The 19091-nt window shown below is 43.4% G+C and overlaps 1 protein-coding gene across 1 annotated transcript in view; it reads left to right on the forward strand.

The window, feature by feature from the left end:
* The first annotated feature begins 4953 nt into the window (after positions 1–4953).
* FGF10 (fibroblast growth factor 10) overlaps positions 4954–19091 on the forward strand; it is an 87749-nt gene continuing 73611 nt past the window's right edge. Inside the window, exons 1-2 of the mRNA XM_081930032.1 lie at positions 4954–5856; positions 6009–6977. Coding sequence (XP_081786158.1) covers positions 6560–6977 — 418 coding nt within the window. The 5' untranslated portion in view covers positions 4954–5856; positions 6009–6559. The remainder of the gene's footprint in view (positions 5857–6008; positions 6978–19091) is intronic.

Genomic DNA, 19091 nt, shown 5'->3' on the forward strand with positions numbered 1-19091 from the left:
AGTTTCTAAGATTATTTTTAAATAAAACATTTTGTTCATGCAATCAAACCAAAGCTGCAAAGAGGATCTAAGCAGAACTTTTAACAGTAGGAGCATTGTTGGGGGGTGGGGTGGCCCAAGGGGCTTTCAACCCAGGTCTTTTGCAAATGGTCCTGGATCTCCTACTCTTTCCTTTGCTCTTTTTTAAACTTTATAAATTTGCCGCATTATTTATTTAAAGCATTTATATACCACTTGCCCACTAGCATTTCGAAGAGTTGAATCAAAAATAACCATACAGAATAGAACATTAAGAAAGCACAGATTCTAGGAGTTATGAGCCATGCATCCAAACCAACAGAAAGCCCCCAAAAGTTCTCTTTGATCTATAAGTGATCAGGTGTTCCTTATCAAATATATACCCCACTATCCCCCCCCAAAAAAAAGCAGCCCAGGAAACATATCTGTAAAAAATGCAATTGAAATAATAATAATAATAATAATAATAATAATAATAATAATAATAATAATAATTTATTATTTATACCCCGCCCATCTGGCTGAGTTTCCCTAGCCACTCTGGGCGGCTCCCAATCAAGTGTTAAAAACAGTACAGCATTACAATTAATATATATAATTGTTAAAAACATCTAAAAACAAGGAAACAGGTAACTAACCATGTGTCCGAATACTCACCCAACCAGAAATGTTTTCAACAGACATTTAGACGAACACAAAGATGGCACCTGCTCAAACTGCAACTTCTGCTAGACTAAGGCCATGACTGCAGAATGGAAACTGCATCACACTTGTAGAAGTCAAGTTCTGTAGACTGATTGAGACAGCACATATAGGGTAAGATAATCCCTTAAGTAAACTGGTCCCAAGCCAGTCAGGGATGTATATACCAGTAGTAACACTTTTAACTCAACCTGGTATTGAACTGGCAGCCAGAGTAGATGTTTGAGCACAGGTGCAACACGCTTACAGACTCTCACTCCTGTAAGCAATTATGCTGTAGAATTTTGCACTAACATCAAGCAAAAGGGAAGCCCCATGCAGAGTGCACTGGAGTAGTCCAGTTCTGAAGTTAGCAGTTCCTAAATCACTGTGGACAAGCAGCCCTGGTCCAGGAACAGCCGCAGTTGTCTAACCAGCTGAAGCCTGGCACACACAAAATCTACTCACCCACAGAGCCTTTATCTTGCTGGGATTCAAGCTCAGCTTATTTGCCTTCATCTAGACACCAGTCCGAGACCTGCAGGGACTGTCCTCCTTCAGATGTCATGGAGGAAGAGACCCAAATACCCTAATGAGTACTTGCGCGTTATCCTGGGCCCAAGTTGCTAAGGGCCTTGTACATTACTACAAGAACTTTGAACCTGGATAGCTAGTACAACCTTTTAAGCACTGGTGAGCTGTGCTGGTGGTAGTCTGACCCCATCAATAGTCCGACCACAGCATTTTGCACCAGGTGGAGCTTCCAGACCAGGTGGAAGGGGAGACCCACATTGAGGCAACGTAATAACCAAGTGGGTGCATGAGTTCCCAGCCACTGCCACCCATCTTAATTTCCCAGGGGGCACTATACAGATAAATTAGGGTATTTATATGCAATGTAACATAACAAAACACTTGCACCATGGGCACATGTCCCAGACCCTTAGAGTACGTAGCAATGTCCCCAACTGCTGCATATAATAAAGCCTTTATTATTTCTTTTTTAAAAAATGTAAGAGCACTGTGCATATCTTAAAAATATAACTGCCCTCCTCCCTCAAAAAAACCCACAAAACCAAAATCTGAAAGCACATTGCACATTAAGGCTGCAGTCCTATATGTGCACTTATTAGGAGTAAGCCTCACTGAACTCAATGGGGCTTCATAGTTGTTGTTTTTTTAAAAAGATAAATAGGATTTGCCTGTAAAATTACTGAAGTAATAGTTAACGAATTAGCACTACTGAAAAATGGAACACTGCTTGCAATTTTCATCACTATTGTATCACAGATCTTGTTTAGATAAAGGCCACTGACCAGCTCTACTGATGTGCAACTAGTCACACACATCATCTCTAGTTGCCTGAATCAGGATAAACATTCAAATTAGATGGCTTTAAGAGGGATCAGACCAAGCTTCCTCAACCTCGGCCCTCCAGATGTTTTGAGACTACAATTCCCATCACCACTGGTCCTGCTAGCTAGGGATCATGGGAGTTGTAGGACAAAAACATCTGGAGGGCTGAGGTTGAGGAAGCCTGGATTAGACAAAATCATGAGGGATGAATCTATCAGCAGCTACTAACTCTGATGTCTGTGTTCTACCACCATAGTCAGAGGCAGCATGCCTCTGAATACCATTTGCTGAAATCACAACTGGTCGCACTTAGGTCCTTCTCATGGGCTTCCCATCTGGTTGGCCACTGTAAGAACAAAATACTGGACCAGATGGGCCCATTGGCCTGATCCAACAGGACTCATCTTATGTAATTGTCCATATCAAAGATCACATTCAAGCCGTTCAATGCCACCATGTACATGCACATAAGCCGAAGCATGCGTCCCTTGGGTGGCTCTCTTTCTAGATTAGGGCAAAAGTATCTTTGTAAAGGGGGTCAACCTATCCATTGGGCTGAAATTTACCTCTACAAGGGCAAAATGTATCACAGGCGGGTGTATCTGGTTGGCCACTGTCAGGGCCGGATTTTGGTTTGATGAGGTCCTAAGCTACTAAAGGTAATGGGGCCCTTTATATGTCCAGCTGTCCTTTGTCAACAACAAATTGTTGCTGTTTCTTTGTGTTGAATACAGTGGTACCTCGGGTTAAGTACTTAATTTGTTCCGGAGGTCCGTACCTAACCTGAAACTGTTCTTAACCTGAAGCACCACTTTAGCTAATGGTCCCTCCTGCTGCTTCCACGTCGCCAGAGCACGATTTCTGTTCTCATCCTGAAGCAAAGTTCTTAACCTGAAGCACTATTTCTGGTTTAGCGGAGTCTGTAACCCGAAGCATATGTAACCTGAAGCGTATGTAACCCAAGGTACCACTGTATATGCTACATGGTAATTTATGGACCTAATAGGTATCTAAAGCCATTTGCACATGTTGCCATGCAACCAGTCCATGCAGAATGTAGGCGCCATATATATAGAATCGAGCAAACCAGTGATATTTTAGGAAGCCGGCTAGCAGGCGGCGGCCATTACTTACATCATAGGAGCCTACACAATACACAACACTGTTGCTGTATGTAGGTTTTATTTGTTTTTTAACTTATATTTTGGAAATGTACATCAGGGGGTTTTTTGCTTTGAATTTTTTGAGGGCCCCCAAGAGAGAGGGGCCCTAAACTAAAGTTTGTTTAGCTTATACGTAAATCCAGCACTGGCCACTGTGAGAACTAGATGTGCCATTGGCCTGATCATCAGACATTTCATTCATAACCCTATTAAGCAGCTAGTTATATCACTGAGTGAGTTGGATGATAGTAGATATCCATAATTTCTGGGGCTTCTATGTAATTCCCCACTGTACACATTCCCCCTCCTGTATTATATAAACTTGCCAATTGAGGACTATGCAACTGATGTAGTAGTCCATGAAAACTTATGCCATAATAAAATTGAAAAGGTGCCGCACAATTCTTTGTTGTTTTTACAGACAGACATGGCTATGCTTCTGTATGTTCCCAATAGCTTCCCCCCTTTTCTCTGTAAATAAAGACCTCAACCGTTCCCTAAATCATATGCAACCCCGCAACTTTCCAAAGCGTTTACGCGTGGATCAAACATTAAGAACAGCTATTTCAGAATGGCACAAACAACGTAATAAAACACATGAATTCCAGAACTAGACTTTTTCTTTTTCATTTTGAAGGCTGTTTAAATGTTTCCCCCAGAATCAAAGCCCATAAATTTCAGAAATGAGTCTTTGGTAACGAAGTGCACATCATAATTAAAGAAAATAATTCCTAATTTTCTGCTGCAGCATTCCCAATACACTCGAAAGCCCAAGCTAATGAATCAATCCAATCTGAGAACTATTTGTTCAGCTAGTCAAGGAAAAATTGATTCCAAATGGATATAATATAAATGCCCTGGCTATTTTTCCATTGCATTCCATGGATCAGCATTTTATTCAGATCATGCTTTCTTCCAAGTAATCCGTATGTTTACATATGAGAGAATTTCCTTCTTTCTGTCTTTTAATTTGGAAGGCTAATGTTGCAATAATTACTTTATGCTGGCGTATGCCAGCACAACACTGTCATGGCATGTAACTCTCTAACAGCAGAGTAATCTCACAGGTCCTTAGGAACGAGAGAGAGAGAGAGAGAGAGAGAGAGAGAGGAGGGGGGGCAGTCTCTGATTCCTTAACATCGAGGAAGGTATACAAATTTGGCACATCCCACTGGAAGCCTGTTAAGTGTTGGCAACAACAGAGTTCATCACAGGAAAAGCCTAGTATATCTGTCATGATAGCCCTTGTGGAACATGACAAATTCCCTGGGAGGGGTGGATAATAACAGCACCTTCTGTGGGAAATAAATCACTACTTGCCCTTCATAAACAATAGATGGTTACCCAAAAAAAGTTTTCAAAATGGAAAATGTGCTTCTTTCTGGTAAAGGAAATTGCATTAATAATAAAAAAACAGACAGATTTTATGGGCAAACCTTTGCAATGCCAATAAAAGTCCCCCCCCCCATTTCCCCCTCTTATTTTCTTTTGAAGTCCAAGGCGTGATTTGGTAAGTTGAGTCATGTTAGCAATTAGAAATTGGCTCATTTAAGGGGGGCTTATTTCACGGTGAGTTGGGGAGTGATAAATCTTGAGACGCTCAAAAGGAAGAGTAAGCTTTAAAAGTGCAGTACCCCCCTTTTTTTTTTTTGTTTCAGCAACGGAAGCCAGAAATCATTGATTCGTTAAAATAAATGGGAGAGGGAGTAAGAGAGAAAGAAAGAAAGAAAAAGAGCGAGAGCGCGCTGGAGACCTCCAGGGAAGTTAGCAGGAGGGGAAGCAAAAGGAGCTAATTATGGATATCTGTATTTCCCTCGGACCAGCTTATAAACTGCTTTCTTAGAATTTGTCTGCACTTATATCCTTTCTTCCAGATCTTACCCACACGGCCTCCTTTCTTTATAGAAGGGGGTGCTTGGGGCGGGAGGAGGGAGAGAGACTCCGTCAGCAAAGCAACAAGCACCAGGTGGCTCTCAACTACACACTGCCAAAAAAATAAAATAAAAATCCTTCTCTAGAAAACAAGTTTTAAAAAGAGGGGGAGAAGGAGGAGGGCTCCCTAGAGGGGATTGGCTGAGAGGGGAAGACAGGAAAATTAGTAAAGCATGAGTCTCTCAAGCCATGCTGGTGGCCAGAAGGACTGCTTGAGGAGCAATTAGCTGAAGGCTGCTGCTTGCTGCTGCTGCTGCTGCTATAGGAGAAGAAGCAAAAAAGAAAAAAAGAAAGGAAAAGGAAAAGGGAAAAGGGCAGATTCTGTTGGAGTCTCTCTCTCTCTCTCTCCCGCTCCCAATAGGCGCTTGCTCATTGCAACTTGCAAAAGGGTTTCAGATGTCCCAGCACCGCTGCTTGACCCCCTGCAAATAAAACTTGACCACCAGAGGCACGTCCCACCTCTCTCCTTCCTAATCTCTAGCATTTAGGATACAGCTTCCAACCTGTTGGCAACCCTACGGAGAGAGAGGGGGAAAGGACTTGTTTTGCAATCTTTTTTTCTTTTACTTTTTTCAGGAAATATATATATGCAGATATTTGAGATACAGATATCTATCTGTTTCTGGAAGATTCAAGAGAGGGGGGTGCAAGCCCCTGTTTTCTGCTTCTGAGAAGGACTGCGTTTCTGGGCTTCGGTGAGAGGAAGGTGCAGAAGTTGTTCAGGGTGGGGGGGCGCTGACCCCCCTCCCGTTTCGTTTTTGCTTTCTCCCGGATTTTTTTCCCCCTTGTCCACCACCGGCTCCGCTGCAAGTGTCGTCGCTCACCCGCCTTGTCATCTCTCTCTCTCTCTCTTTGCAGACTTTCCCTCCTTGCCTCTGCGAGAGATGGTGCACAGGGCGAAATAGCCTCGCGCGCTCGCAGCAGCAACAGCAGCAGCAAAGCGGCAAACCAGCCCCCAGGAGTTTGGTGATGGGGGGTTGAAAGGCCTGGGGGAAGAGAAAGAAAGAAAGAAGGAGGGAGAAAGAAAAAGATCGCCAAGAAAATCTGCAAGCCAAACAACCGCCTGAGCTCGCCCAGAAAACTGTAAGGCAACTTTGTGGTGTGTGTGCGCGCTTGTGCGTTCTTGGAAAGGACTCGAAGGATTAATAAAAGGAGGGCGAAGGAAGCCGAACCAAGGAGAGCGCGTGGAAGTGGGGGAACCCAAAGTGGAGCGAAGGCACCGTTTCCTGCGGAGCGCTTGGCCCCCTGAGGCATGGAAGTCGGCGCCCTCCCTCCAGGCCAGATCAGCGCGCCGAGGTCTGTGAGCAGAAGGGCTCCCCATCAGCTGTCCCCTCGCCTCTCCCCGGGGTTCCCCCTTCCAGTATGTTTCTTTTCATGAGGCATCTCCCCGCGCCCAGAGCTTCAGTACAATGTGCAAATGGAGACTGATACAGGGTGCCTCAGCCTTCGCCCACCTGCCTTCCTCCTCCTCCTCCTCCTCCTCCTCTTCTTCCTCCTCCTCCTCCTCCTCCCGCCGCCGCCGCAGCTTCGTCTTCCTGCTGCTGCTCTGGATGTCGTCGTCCCTGGCTGCCCCCTGCCATGAGCACGGCCAAGACATGCTGCTCCTCAAGGCCACCAACTCTTCGTCTTCGTCGTCGTCGTCGCCATCCTCCTCCTCCTCCTCCTCTTCCTCCTCCTCGCCCGCCAGCGCGGGGAGACACGTGCGGAGCTACAACCACCTCCGAGGAGACGTGCGCTGGAGGAAGCTCTACTCTTACAACAAGTTCTTCCTCCGGATTGAGAAGAACGGCAACGTCAGCGGCACCAAGAGGGAGAACTGCCCTTATAGTAAGTCTCTCTCTCTCTTTTCTTTTTTTCCTCCTCTTCGCCTTTCCCTCGAAACGCGGGGAGGGTGGCGTCGCGCAAGGAAGGTTGGCTCTCTGCGCGCGCTCAGAGGCGCCCTCGCCCTTCTGCGGGGCTTGGAACAGAGCGCGCGAGAGGAATTGCGGAATTGCGCCCTGGTTCTATGTGTGTGAGCGAAGTTCTCTTCACAAACCACTTCCCAGGCATTGTTGAAATGGCTTAGAGCGTTACCGTTACCGTCCTTTCCATCTCTCTCAGAGGTGGAATCACTGTGGGGAAGAGAGAGAGAAGCTTTCATCGTGAAGCTTTCTCTCTCTCTCTCCCCCTGCCTCTCTCAGCATCCCTTCAGGTCAGCGCTGTCTCTCCCTCGTCACTGGAATAACCAGCCGGCCCTTTGCTGCGCCTCAGCCGGGGCAGGAAAGTGTCAGGTCTTCGGGAAAGGCGGCAAGAGCCAGGAAAGTTCCGAGCACAACTTAGAAAGTGTCAAAAATGAATTAATAAAACCGGTGCGCGCTCGTGTGTCTGCTCACACTCAGACTCGGCAGATCAAAAGGCTCGGAAGGGGCTGGGGCGGAGGGAGCTCTGGCGGTATCCTGACACGAAGCAAATGCTCTCTTTTGACAGTGCTTTTTAAATTGAGGGGCGATCTCTTCAAAGGGAGGGGAGGGCAACTGGCAGATAAAACGAGCAAGATCTCTTTATATGGCCAGTGGGTGCTTGAGGGTTCCCCTTCACTTCTCAATTTCCCCCTAAATTTCATTAGCTGGAAAAGCTGGTACCCTATGGAGTTTATACCGTGACACTCATGGGTTTTGTGTGTGTTTTGTCTTGTCAAATTCTATGTGTGGCTTGGTGGCGTCCTGTCAGTCCTTTCTTTCTCCCCCTCGCCCTGCTTTAAACGGTCTCAAGTTGCATCCCTGAGAGAGCCTTGTAAACATCTGGGGCTGCATCAAGTCATCCAGACCTCACACACATCTCGCTGTCATTTTTTTTTCTTTTTAAAAAAGAAGTCATTCTCACATATATATCTCTTTCCAGACTGAAGTGGATATAAGTAGTTATTTTTTTAGTTGTTTCTCACAGCCTGTTTCAGGATAGTTTTAAACGACTCTGTCCTGGTGGGTAGATAAATAAATAACTGCAAAGACAAATGTCTCTAGATAAGCCGATTTTAAAAATAATAATTAAAAATTGCCTCTTGATATTGGTTGGGAATCCAGCGAATTCATTTTATTCAATGTTTTGTTCACGCATGGCCCTTTCTCACTCACTCATCTCAGGTTTATCCTCACAACAACCTTGCAAAGTAGATTAGACCTAATGATGACATGGTGAATGTGAGCAGGTTGATCCGGTTTGTTTCAGGGAGTGTGTGAAGGTGTGAATACTGATCTTTCCTGGCCAAATCAGTCTACCACACTAGCCTCAGGAGACAGTCAAGGGAGAAACAGGTACACTTCTTTTCTTTTTAAGTACACTGCTCTACACACACCACACACACACACACACACACGACCTATAAATAGTGTGTGATTAACTCTGTGCCTCACAGCTATAGCTGGACAGAGCAGTGCCAATTTAATCCAAACAAGTAGCATAGCTAATGGGGGACTTATTTAAACAGAAGGCAATGTGCAGTTTTGAGAAGTGTGGACAATGTTGCATCTTGCAGAAGATAACTACCGTATAACTCTCACCAACCCATTTATTTGTGCTTAGTTGGTTAAAGCAGCTGTGCTTTTAACAACTCATGCATTCCTCTGCTGTGGCCCCTGCTGGCTGGCTACACTTGACTTTCTGTCTGCTTTCACAGGCTTGTGTTATTTATTATCACATGCGTCAATGTGTGCAGCGGGAATGCTTGCTCCGTTGAAGAACCACTGTATATGCCAGAGACATTGTTTAGTTCAGGTTTTGTGAAACGGTAATGCCAGAAAGCAATCATATGACACAGAGTATTCTGGGATGTCTGAGGACTGCTTCATGAGTTCCAGGAGAAGCAGGTACATATTAAATATTGTACAGTGTAGCATATTGTATTGGTGCGGTGAAAAACTGGGAGTTCAGACAATGGAGACCTGGGTCCAAATGACTAGAGCAGTCATCTTCGCTCTGCTTCACCTACTTTGCAGAGCTGTTGTGACACAGAAATTGGACAACCGCCATGAGATCCATGGAAATGATATTATTAATATTTTTTGTTTTCTGACCAGAGCTGTCCAGACAACAAACCCGTTTTCATGTGTTCAGTGAATGTGCAAATGTTAGTATGGGATTGGCCAGGGTTCCTGCTCAGAGCCTTGCATTCACAGTCATGCCAAACAAACATGGACTGTCAGTAGCTGGTGGCATGAACCCCTTTCACAGATCTGTATGAACAGCCAGCCAAACCTTCTTGAGAGCTTTGTGCACAGTGAGAATGCAGTATGGTTGAGGCCATGAGCCTCTATTCTCTAAAGACAACCTTAGCTCTGCATATTCGTCCTGCTGTGTTCGTGAAAGCACATTGCAGGGCACCAGAGTTGCTCCCCAGGTGTGGGCTGAGTCTGCCATTTGAGGAACTGAGCACATACAGTTGCCCCTGTTTTATGTGGTGGTAGTATTAAATTCTGCATGCTAAATATTTACTGTGTACTTGTGTCAAGCCGGCGTTGACATATGAAGCAGACCTTTGTTTTCAACTGGCTGTTATCTTTATTCATGTAGGCATCTCCTCTTACAGAGCTGGCTCATTGTGTTTACGGAAAGTGCAGTTCTTAGGGCTTGTGCTTTTCTTTTTTCTTTTTTCGCCTTTGCAGGATTTTCTCTGGGGTATATTAGTTTTATCCTAGAGATGTTGCCATCTGTCGTCACCTTATGTTAGAAGTAGGCTGCATGTATTCTGATCAGAAGTTCCCCTCTGCTCCTTCTCTGTCTCACAACCCTAGAATTAAGATTTACCAAATGAAGCTGACAGGGCAGCCCTTTTCAAGGCAGGCTTCTTTGCGTAACTTGCAGAATTCAACCACTGCAAGATATAGTGATGGCTGACGGCTTAAACTGCTTTGAAAAGGATTATTAGACTCGTGGAGGTCTGTCAACAGCTATTAGCCATGATAGCTTAATGGAACCTCCACAAGCAAGTAGAGTATACCCCTTAGTACCAGGTGCTGGACAAACAGAGAAGGCTATTGGTTTCATGCCCTGCCTGTTAGCTTCCCATAGCCATCTGGATAGTGTTTGGGTCAGATCCAACAGGGCAATTCTCATTCTTTCCCATTCTGAATTTGCTGCCCTCTCAGTCACAGTGCATTCTGTCTTCCTATGCATTTTGCTTTTGGAAATAGAATTTTGTTTGGTCATAATTCTGACCTTGGAAAATAACATGGTGATATGGTTGCCACCTGGCTCTCTGCCTCTCTGCCTCTGCAGCTTTTTAACATGATCCACAACTTGACACAGAGGTGTGTAGGGTGGTAGTACTGCCATTGCAACCAGTGGCGTAGCGTGGGGGGTGCAGGGGGGCCGGCCGCACCGGGCGCAACTTCTGGGGGTTAGGGGCGCAAATCCACGGGTTAGGGGGCGCAAATTCACGGGTTAGGGGGCACAAATTACTTGCCTTGCCCCGGGTGCTGACAATCCACGCTACGCCACTGGTTGCAAGTCACCTTAGATCTGGCTGTGGTGAAGGAGTGGGTCCCGACTCATGAGTTGATGACCAATGTGGGTGCAAATGGTCTGAATGCACCATTAGTCTATGCTTCTCATAGGAAGATATCTGTTAGATACATCTCCCATTAAAATTAACTTGTGACTTTATGTTAACAGGAGATGTATCTAACAGAGAACCCTGCAGGCTATTTCTCAGTGTGGCCACAGAAGAAGACCTCTGAACAGATATTCATAAAAATAAAACACACATTTTATTTTCAGCCCTCTGGGACACATTCTCTTTTGTTTTGGGATTCATTTTGGATGCTCTTCAGGTTTTTGAGTTTTTGCATTTCTTGCAAGTAGCATTCACGTGGAACGTTTGCCACATGGGTAAGCTGGGATGCAGAGGACTTCAGGCGACAGATAATGGCTGCACCTAATGGCAGCAAATTGCCAGTTGTCCATTTGTTTGCAATCTGAGCTTTCTACTGCAGGTGCCATTATCTTGGGCAGATGCTGGGGATGAACATAATGACAGCAGTTTAAAGATGGGTACTTGGGAGCAAAATTCAGAGTGATGTGGGTGAACAAGGAGGACATAACTTGGAGCCTTATTTAAACTGATTTTCCTTGTCTGTGTATGCAGCACTAGCACAGCAGAGTTCAGGGCAGGCTGCTATGTCACTTGCTGCTTTTGCGCACATAGTGGCTAAGTATCTGTTTTGACAAGGCATGGGGCATATGCAATGCCACCTGGGCTAATTCTTCGTGCCAATTCTGGAGTCATGCATTTAAATGGGTCCTGACTTCACTGGGCCTGATTTCCTAGGTTATGCTTAGGGTTTCAGAGGGGGTGGGGTGGGGAGAATAAACAGAAAGTTGGGGAGAGTAACCAGCACCCGCTGATTAAAGTAGCTTCAACAAGATTCATTTCCATAGCAGGTTTGCTCTATAAATACTGTATATTAAGCACTAAATAAAGGTTTACTTTGGCAGATGTTTCCCAACTTGATTACACAGAGCTATTACCTCAGCCTTTTCTATACCTTTAGGATAATGGGAATTGGGGGTGAATTATGGTGGTTCTGTCAAAAGTCTGGGACAGCTTGCATAATTTAGCATTGCTGGAGTATATCTGTCACTAGATACGCGTAGGATGGCTTGGGTTTTGTTTTATTTTCTTTGCAGTTAGAGCTTTGCCCTGAAACTTGACCACTCAGCACTCCTTCTTACCTCAGTGTTGCAGCTGCAAAGGTCCCCCTGAAAAGCTTTCTCTTGAGAAGCTGATTTCCAGGAGTGAACAAAGCAGCTGTATGTCTCTCTCTGATGATGACGACTTATAACATGTGTGAAATAATAGTTAGGAGTAAGCACTCCAACTTCACCCCAGAGACGGCCCATGAAACGTTTGAGGATTGGGTCTCTCTCATCTATAGTAGATTGCAAAATAGAGGACCAAATTTTGGGATGTTTGCAATTCTGTCCTAAACACGATTACTCAGAATTAAGCCCTAACGAGTTTAAGCTGCCTTACTTCCAATCTGGATAAGTTCGTATAGGATTGCAACCCCAGTATTGGTCTAAAGATGGCAAATGTAGACCCATGTGAATTTCACAGTGATAAGTTAATGATGCGGGGGGGGGAATAGGGGCTTGTTTTGCAGTTGCAATCTTGGGGTTGCATTAGGAATATGTTCTGCTGATCTTTCAAGCAATAGTTTTGGGGGCTTCAGGGTCTGAATAATAAAAGTTGTCAAAAGCAAATTGAAACTGGGGAGCAAAGCGAGTCAATAGCCTAAGGATGCATTACATATAAACCTTGACAGCTGCTTTTTCCCAGGGAAAAGCCAATTTGGTAGGGGACAGTTTCGAGCAGAGAAGTGGAGAGGAGGGGTGCCTAAGCCATTCTCCTCCTGCCGCTCTTCTTCATTGATTTCTCCTCTTGCCACTTTTGTACTGCAGCTATCCCTCCCCAAGCTGATACATGCACCCAGCCTTGTGAGTTCCAGTTAAATTGTAACCCCTAGGAAGAAAAGCATCAAGGGGAGAAGGAGCTGCAGTAGGAGAAATAACAGCCATCTAAAAGGTTAAGCACACACATACACACATTATGGATTCACCAGTGTTAACAAGGTTCTTTAAGACCAGGATCCAAATCCTCACTCAGCCATGCATCTCATGGTGAAATGTGGAACATAAACACAATATTAAATAATTTCACAAAAAGGAGGTTGCATATTCACAGGGGTATGGGCTATTGAACAGCATAGCTGTCAACCTTTCCCTTTTTTAAAGGGCGATTCCCTTATTCTGAATAGGATTCCGCGCAAGAAAAGGGAAAAGTTAACAGCTATGTTGAACAGCGGTTTCCAAACTTCTCCTTAAATAATCACTTTCAACTTCAGCTTGTTTACTGAAGAGATGCTTCCCGCCTGCTGTGGAAGCCCTCTGTTTACTTGCAGAGGATTCTGGGACATATTGTAGGCTAGGGCTAAGAAACCTGCGGCCCTCCAGGTGCTGCGGTACTGCACTTCCCATCATCCCTTAGCCATTGACCATGCTGGTTGGGACTGATGGGAATTGGAAGTCCCACCTCATCTGGAGAACCACCGGTTCCTCATCCCTGTTCTTCTGCTTTGAACAAAGTTGGCTTCTGTTGCACCTACACCCTAGAACATACCCATTGTTCTCCACATGGCTGCACAAACTGTCTTTCTCAGAAGTTTGTCTGCCATTGCTCTTGTCATTGACAAACTCTGATGGGTTCCTGAAGATCCCCAGTATTTCGTTTGAAAGCTACTGCTATGCAGCATAGTTCATGTCACAGGGGGTTTCTTCCCAACATAGCCTGAGTCCAGCTCCTCAGTTTTAAAACCATCAAACAATAGTATGGCCAGTTTGCACTTACTGAACAGGCTTTGCAGTGTCTGGTTACGTAAAAATGTTGGTTCCTCTTGAGTCTTTGCTGGCCATTATATTAACTTGAAGGACTGTTGGCAAGGTTAAATGGGAAATAAGAATGTGACGAACAACAGGTGACCATGAGAAGGAATGAATCTTTTGGATTAGGCAGAAGTTCTTAGATGTTTTATGGGAGAAGGATAAGTGGACAGGTCAATCCACTTGCTGAAATACTGTTACGGTGCTTCCTACACCAGAGTAGCATTCTGTTCCTGGATTTGTTGTGAAGGTTATTACACACCACTGATGCAGGGATGCATCATTTAGGGTTGACCCAAGTTAACATTCTCTAAGCAATAAATGTTAAATGCAGCCTGAATGCAATAAATTAGGCATTTATTTGTTTTTTAATTGTACGTATGTCCAGTTCAATATCCTTCTGCCTTCCAATCCACTTTCCATTTGCGTTGCATCTTTAGATTGTAATCCTGAGGCCAGGGACCATCTTTTCCTTTATTGGTCTTCAAGCTGCTCTGGGAGCCTTCTTTGGATGAAGAGAGGGATAAAATTATTAAATAAATAACTGTTACTCGAGTCTTCCTTCAAATTAGGACTCCTATATTATTTATAACTGGTGTTTGGATGTTCCCCTGACTACAGCATTATTAGTGATGCAGTTATATATCTCATTCTAACCATGTCACTTAGAAATCACTGGTTGCTGCAGATCGTGACCCAGCTTGGGATAAGGCAGGCATAGGCAAACTTGGCCCTCCAGATGTTTTGGGACTACAACTCCCATCACCCCTAGCTAACAGGACCAGTGGTCAGGTCCACTGTAGTTCCAAAACATCTGGAGGGCTGAGTTTGTCTATGCCTGGGATAAGGCTTCGTTGTAGTAACATGAGACTTTGAATGGAAATGCAGCAATTGGTTTTCATTGTTCTAAAAGCGTTTCACAAATATGCTGCTCTCTTTTTTCAAATATGTCCTATAAAATACAAATGGGATCAATTTCTCTGCCATCAACACTGCTCGTCTTATTTTGAGATTGGATCTAATCTGTAAATTTGTCCATGTCGGCAACCTTGAGTATCAGTTTCTAGTCTTGCTCTGATTGTTTTGAAATTTAATGGGGAACTGCTTACTTTCTTTCATTTTGGGGGAGGACTTCATATATATATATATATATATATATATATATATATATATATATATATATATGATGTTTAGAAAAATGTATGTGGCAAAACTGCTATTTGGTTATTTTCTTTCAGTAGTTTCCACATTAAGAGACAGATCTTACTTGCTGTCAAGAGTAATTAAATCATTTCAACAATTTTATAAAATAAGTGAGATAACGGCACGTTAAATTCAGAGCTAAAACCTTAAATAGAATAAAAGCAGAATTAGCAATGTGTGCTGTTTTATACTGAATGAAAATGCTTCTGTAAAATCACATTTAATGTTCCTTCAAAGTCTTGTCTTGCATGTTAAACAAGTAAATTTGTTTTTCTTAGAAATAAGTCTTCACAATATTACTGTCTTATTCACTAATATTCACTTTCTAATAAAGGTTAGTTCATGTTGCTGATAGATAAAATAAACAAACAAACATGACATCCAGAAAATAGAAATTTATATACGGCCTTCTAATAGATACTGCTGTTTCCTGGGTAGGGAAGTTGTTGCTTTTTATTATACCAACTGCTTTCCCATTTAAGCCTGGACCCAGGTTACATAATTTATAACCAGTGACTTACAACTGTGGGCATTTAGGATTTATGAATGCGGAAGGGATTGTATTCTTTAGTGTCTACATGACACTCTCCTGTTACCTTTACCACATTCCCATAGGGTAGACCCTCCACACACATCACCAAAGCTTTATCATAAATCTATTAAAAATATACAGTTGCAAGGAGCCTTTGTCTTCATAAATCTGATTTATAGCCACCTGCTAAAGATGACTATAAAAACATTTGGTAGGAATCACCCTGACAACCTGAGAGGAGTACAACACAAAGGCCAAAGGAGCTTGAGTGTCCCACGCTATTTCAACGGGGCTAATCTTACGGCCTTACATAAGCAAAAAACACATGCTCGGATTTTGCACAGGGAGATGGAGCATCACATAGGAACATAAAGTAGGGGAAATGGGTCATGGCCCCACCAACCTCAATCTGTCCTCAGCCAGCACCAGTACCACCCCTTACCTGCTGTCAGAAACTGGATGGACGCAAAGGAATGCTGGAGGAACCAGCTGGGGAACCCGAAAGGGAAGCAGGCTCAGTGCCCAGGGAGAGGTGGTGGGATGATGATGAGTAGTCAGAGGGAGAAGACTGGGAGGAGGAGGAGGTATCAGAAGCTGAAGAGGTTACAGGGCTTAGTGAGAGGAGAAGGTAGTTTCATGCGGCCACAGTCTCAGATTGCTTTGGGAAAACCTTGGAGAGAGGGGGACTTAAACAGCTGTGGAGAGGCAGGGACCTTCAGTCTTAGCAACTGCTTCATAGGGGAAAGACTTACCAAAGATGAGTTGCTGTGCCCATTAAGCCTGACACTCCTGTGCAGATCCTGTTTTTGCTAACTCCACTTGCTTGGTGCAATTTACTGCAGGTTTGCTCCTGTCACCTGCCTTCATACTTACAACCAGCTTGGTGGATGACACTGCCTGTCAGCTTCCCCCTCCTTAATCTCATCGTCACCGTGTTGGAACAAGTTCTCAACCTCAAGAAAACTGATTATAAAAAGTGGAGAACTACAAACTGACAATTGCAGCATGTCTAAGAGCTCGGGCAAAGGTTTAAAAATGGTGCCACCTGCTCAGTGATAAAGGGCCTCTCCACAGGTGGTTTAGGTGGACCCTAGGTGATACTGTGATGATCAGGGATGGTTAATACATCTTCAACATTTGGTGAAGATCTGCATATCTGAGTCATCAGATATTAAATTGCCATCAGGTAAAGCTTTCATATTCAGCCACTGAACTTCAAGTCACCCATTCAGCCACTGAAGGGTTGAAAAGCCAAGTGTACACGTATCTCTCTCTTTGTGTGTATCGGTCTTACGTTGCACCTTTAGCTTAGAAATAAATATTTTTGTATGCAAAGCACTCACATCTAAAGTACTCCCACTAGAGACTTGTTTAAGCCTCTGGGAGTTAATACGTTAGGGAATTGCATTTTTTAAACCTTTGAAACAACAAGTTTAACAAGCTCTACAAATACTGTGTAGTTTTCCATTGGCTTCAGTGAAAAGTTTGATGGGGACCATAGTCTATCTTCACACTTGTACTTAAGGCACAACAGTCAACAGTAGAGCTGGGTGATGAGAGCTTGTACACGAACCCCACTGTAATATGAATAACATAATTATTAACCCCCCAAAATGTGTGTGGATTCACACATGTACATGAACTGGACACCCACCCCTGCTTCTCAGTCTATGGTGAAATGGATAGAGCAGCTTTGGATTACTTCAGTTTTGGAATCTAATTTGTTTAGGGATAACTTTTACTACAAAATCTTAAAATCATAAACCTTTTTGCACTTACTCCCCCCCCCCTTTATTTTTTTACTTATCATGCTCCAATCTTCTTTGGAATAAATCAGGATACATTCTAAAGCACACACAAAAAGAAAGTACAAACCATTTCTCAGAATTCTGTATTCTCCTTCTCCAGTGGATTGGTTATTAAAGCAAGGTTAATTATATTTGGTCCAGATTTTTATTTTTATTTTTACTCAAATGTGATCTAGGAGATATGAGGACCTTTAAAATGTGACTTGGGTCACACATTTAAATAACAGCTTTACAGGCATTCTTTGCTTTTAAATTAGGTCACTGGTGTTCTTTCTTTGAACACTCTGTTCTAATTGGAACAATAAATCATTGACGATATGCAGAATAGATTCCCTTCTAAGGTGGACAACTGGACTGTGCCTTATTACTGCTCCTAACATGTGCAGTGCATTCTGTTATTGCCTGTTAAGAGACATGGTGTCAGTATGAAAGCATTGCCTTGTTTCATTGTTCAGCTAAAGCCAATCTCCTCCTGCATTTACTTGACGTTAATTAATGAATTGAGGCATACTTTCTACATGCCTTTTGCTGGAAGAAGAGCTTAGGGTGCCCTAAGATATGTTAAATCAGGGTCATAGATGACATAAGAGATATAACACTTGCAGATAAGCATTTGTGTTCTCAAGCTTAGATATTTGTGAAAGCAAGAATAAAAAACAGTAGCAAATAGATTTTTCCCTTACCGCTTTGCATAGGTCATGACTTACCCATCCCATACATACCTGCAAAGGATTCTCTTTATTCCACTTCCATTGATTGATCACTGTATCATTCTGGGTTTCTTGTTCAGAAAATGTATTTCCTTTTGGTATATCACAGTCCTATGCTTATTTACCTGGGAAGAATTCTCACTGAACTCAGTGGGGCTTATGACTGAATAGGACTAGACTGTTAAATGTAGTTTATTAATTCTATCTCAATTTTCTCCAGCTTTTCAGTTCTCCCAACCCAGCCAGGGGGGATTTTTTTTTTTCAGCTAAGCGAATTGCAAATTTGTAATACAGCCAAATTCTTCACATCCTTCTGGTTATTACTCTAATATACGAACATGACATATGCAAATGGTGCAGAAGCTATCTATATCTAACATGTCCATACCTCAGAGTTTTGCATTCAGGCCGAGGCAGAGTGCGTTCATCAACTGGGTTTGCTTTATAGGCAAATAACACTGGTGGAAAGTAATAGCCTTTGATTGTTCTTCTTCTAGCCATTTGAATCTATGACATTCAATTCCATTTATTTTCAGTTTGTAGTGTTGATTCCTACTCTTTTATTGCCTCAATCCATGAGATTATTCAAATCCTCTTAATCTAGTGTACATCTATTTAGGAGTAGGTTACATCGAAGTTAACTTGCATTACTTCTGACTGAATTCTGCATTGGATTTGACTGTACACATCTGGACAGAGAAATGAGTGTTTCTTCTGTCCCCCACCCCAAGTGGAAACAGCTCCAGATTGCATCTGGAAAAGCTGTGTTTTCCATAATCAGAGTTGGAAGCTTGTTAAATATGGGCAATTCTTATTGGTAGCTGCACACCCTAGTTGGACTTGATGGTTCTTCTCCCTATGCAACTACTGGAGCTAGCGTACGTAGCTTGGTTAGAAAACTAGCTTTGATCAAGTAACACAACTGCAGGAGGGGAGGGGTAAATTTACTGACTCCTGTGTGCATACACGTTTAGATCAGGCTGCTCAAATGGCTTCTGAAATGCGAGCAGATTTGTCCTCACATGTCAGATGTTGTGGTGGAAGACCCAGAGGTGGACTTAGCCTATAAAAGAAAACAGGCTTTTAGTGCTGGAGGTGCAGCTCCCTGGAATTATTTACCTGAAAAAATCAGGCAGGCATCTAGCATGTTGCTGTTTAGGCGCCTACTGGAAACATTTCTGCTTAGGAAGGCTTTAATGGAAGATATTAATGTCATTAATGGAAGATAAATTTTATAGCTAGTGAGATGGTGTTGTTGCTTTTAAAGGTTGTG

The sequence above is a fragment of the Podarcis melisellensis genome (genome assembly GCF_964234715.1).
Source record: "Podarcis melisellensis genome assembly, chromosome: 11".
Lineage (NCBI taxonomy): Eukaryota > Metazoa > Chordata > Lepidosauria > Squamata > Lacertidae > Podarcis > Podarcis melisellensis.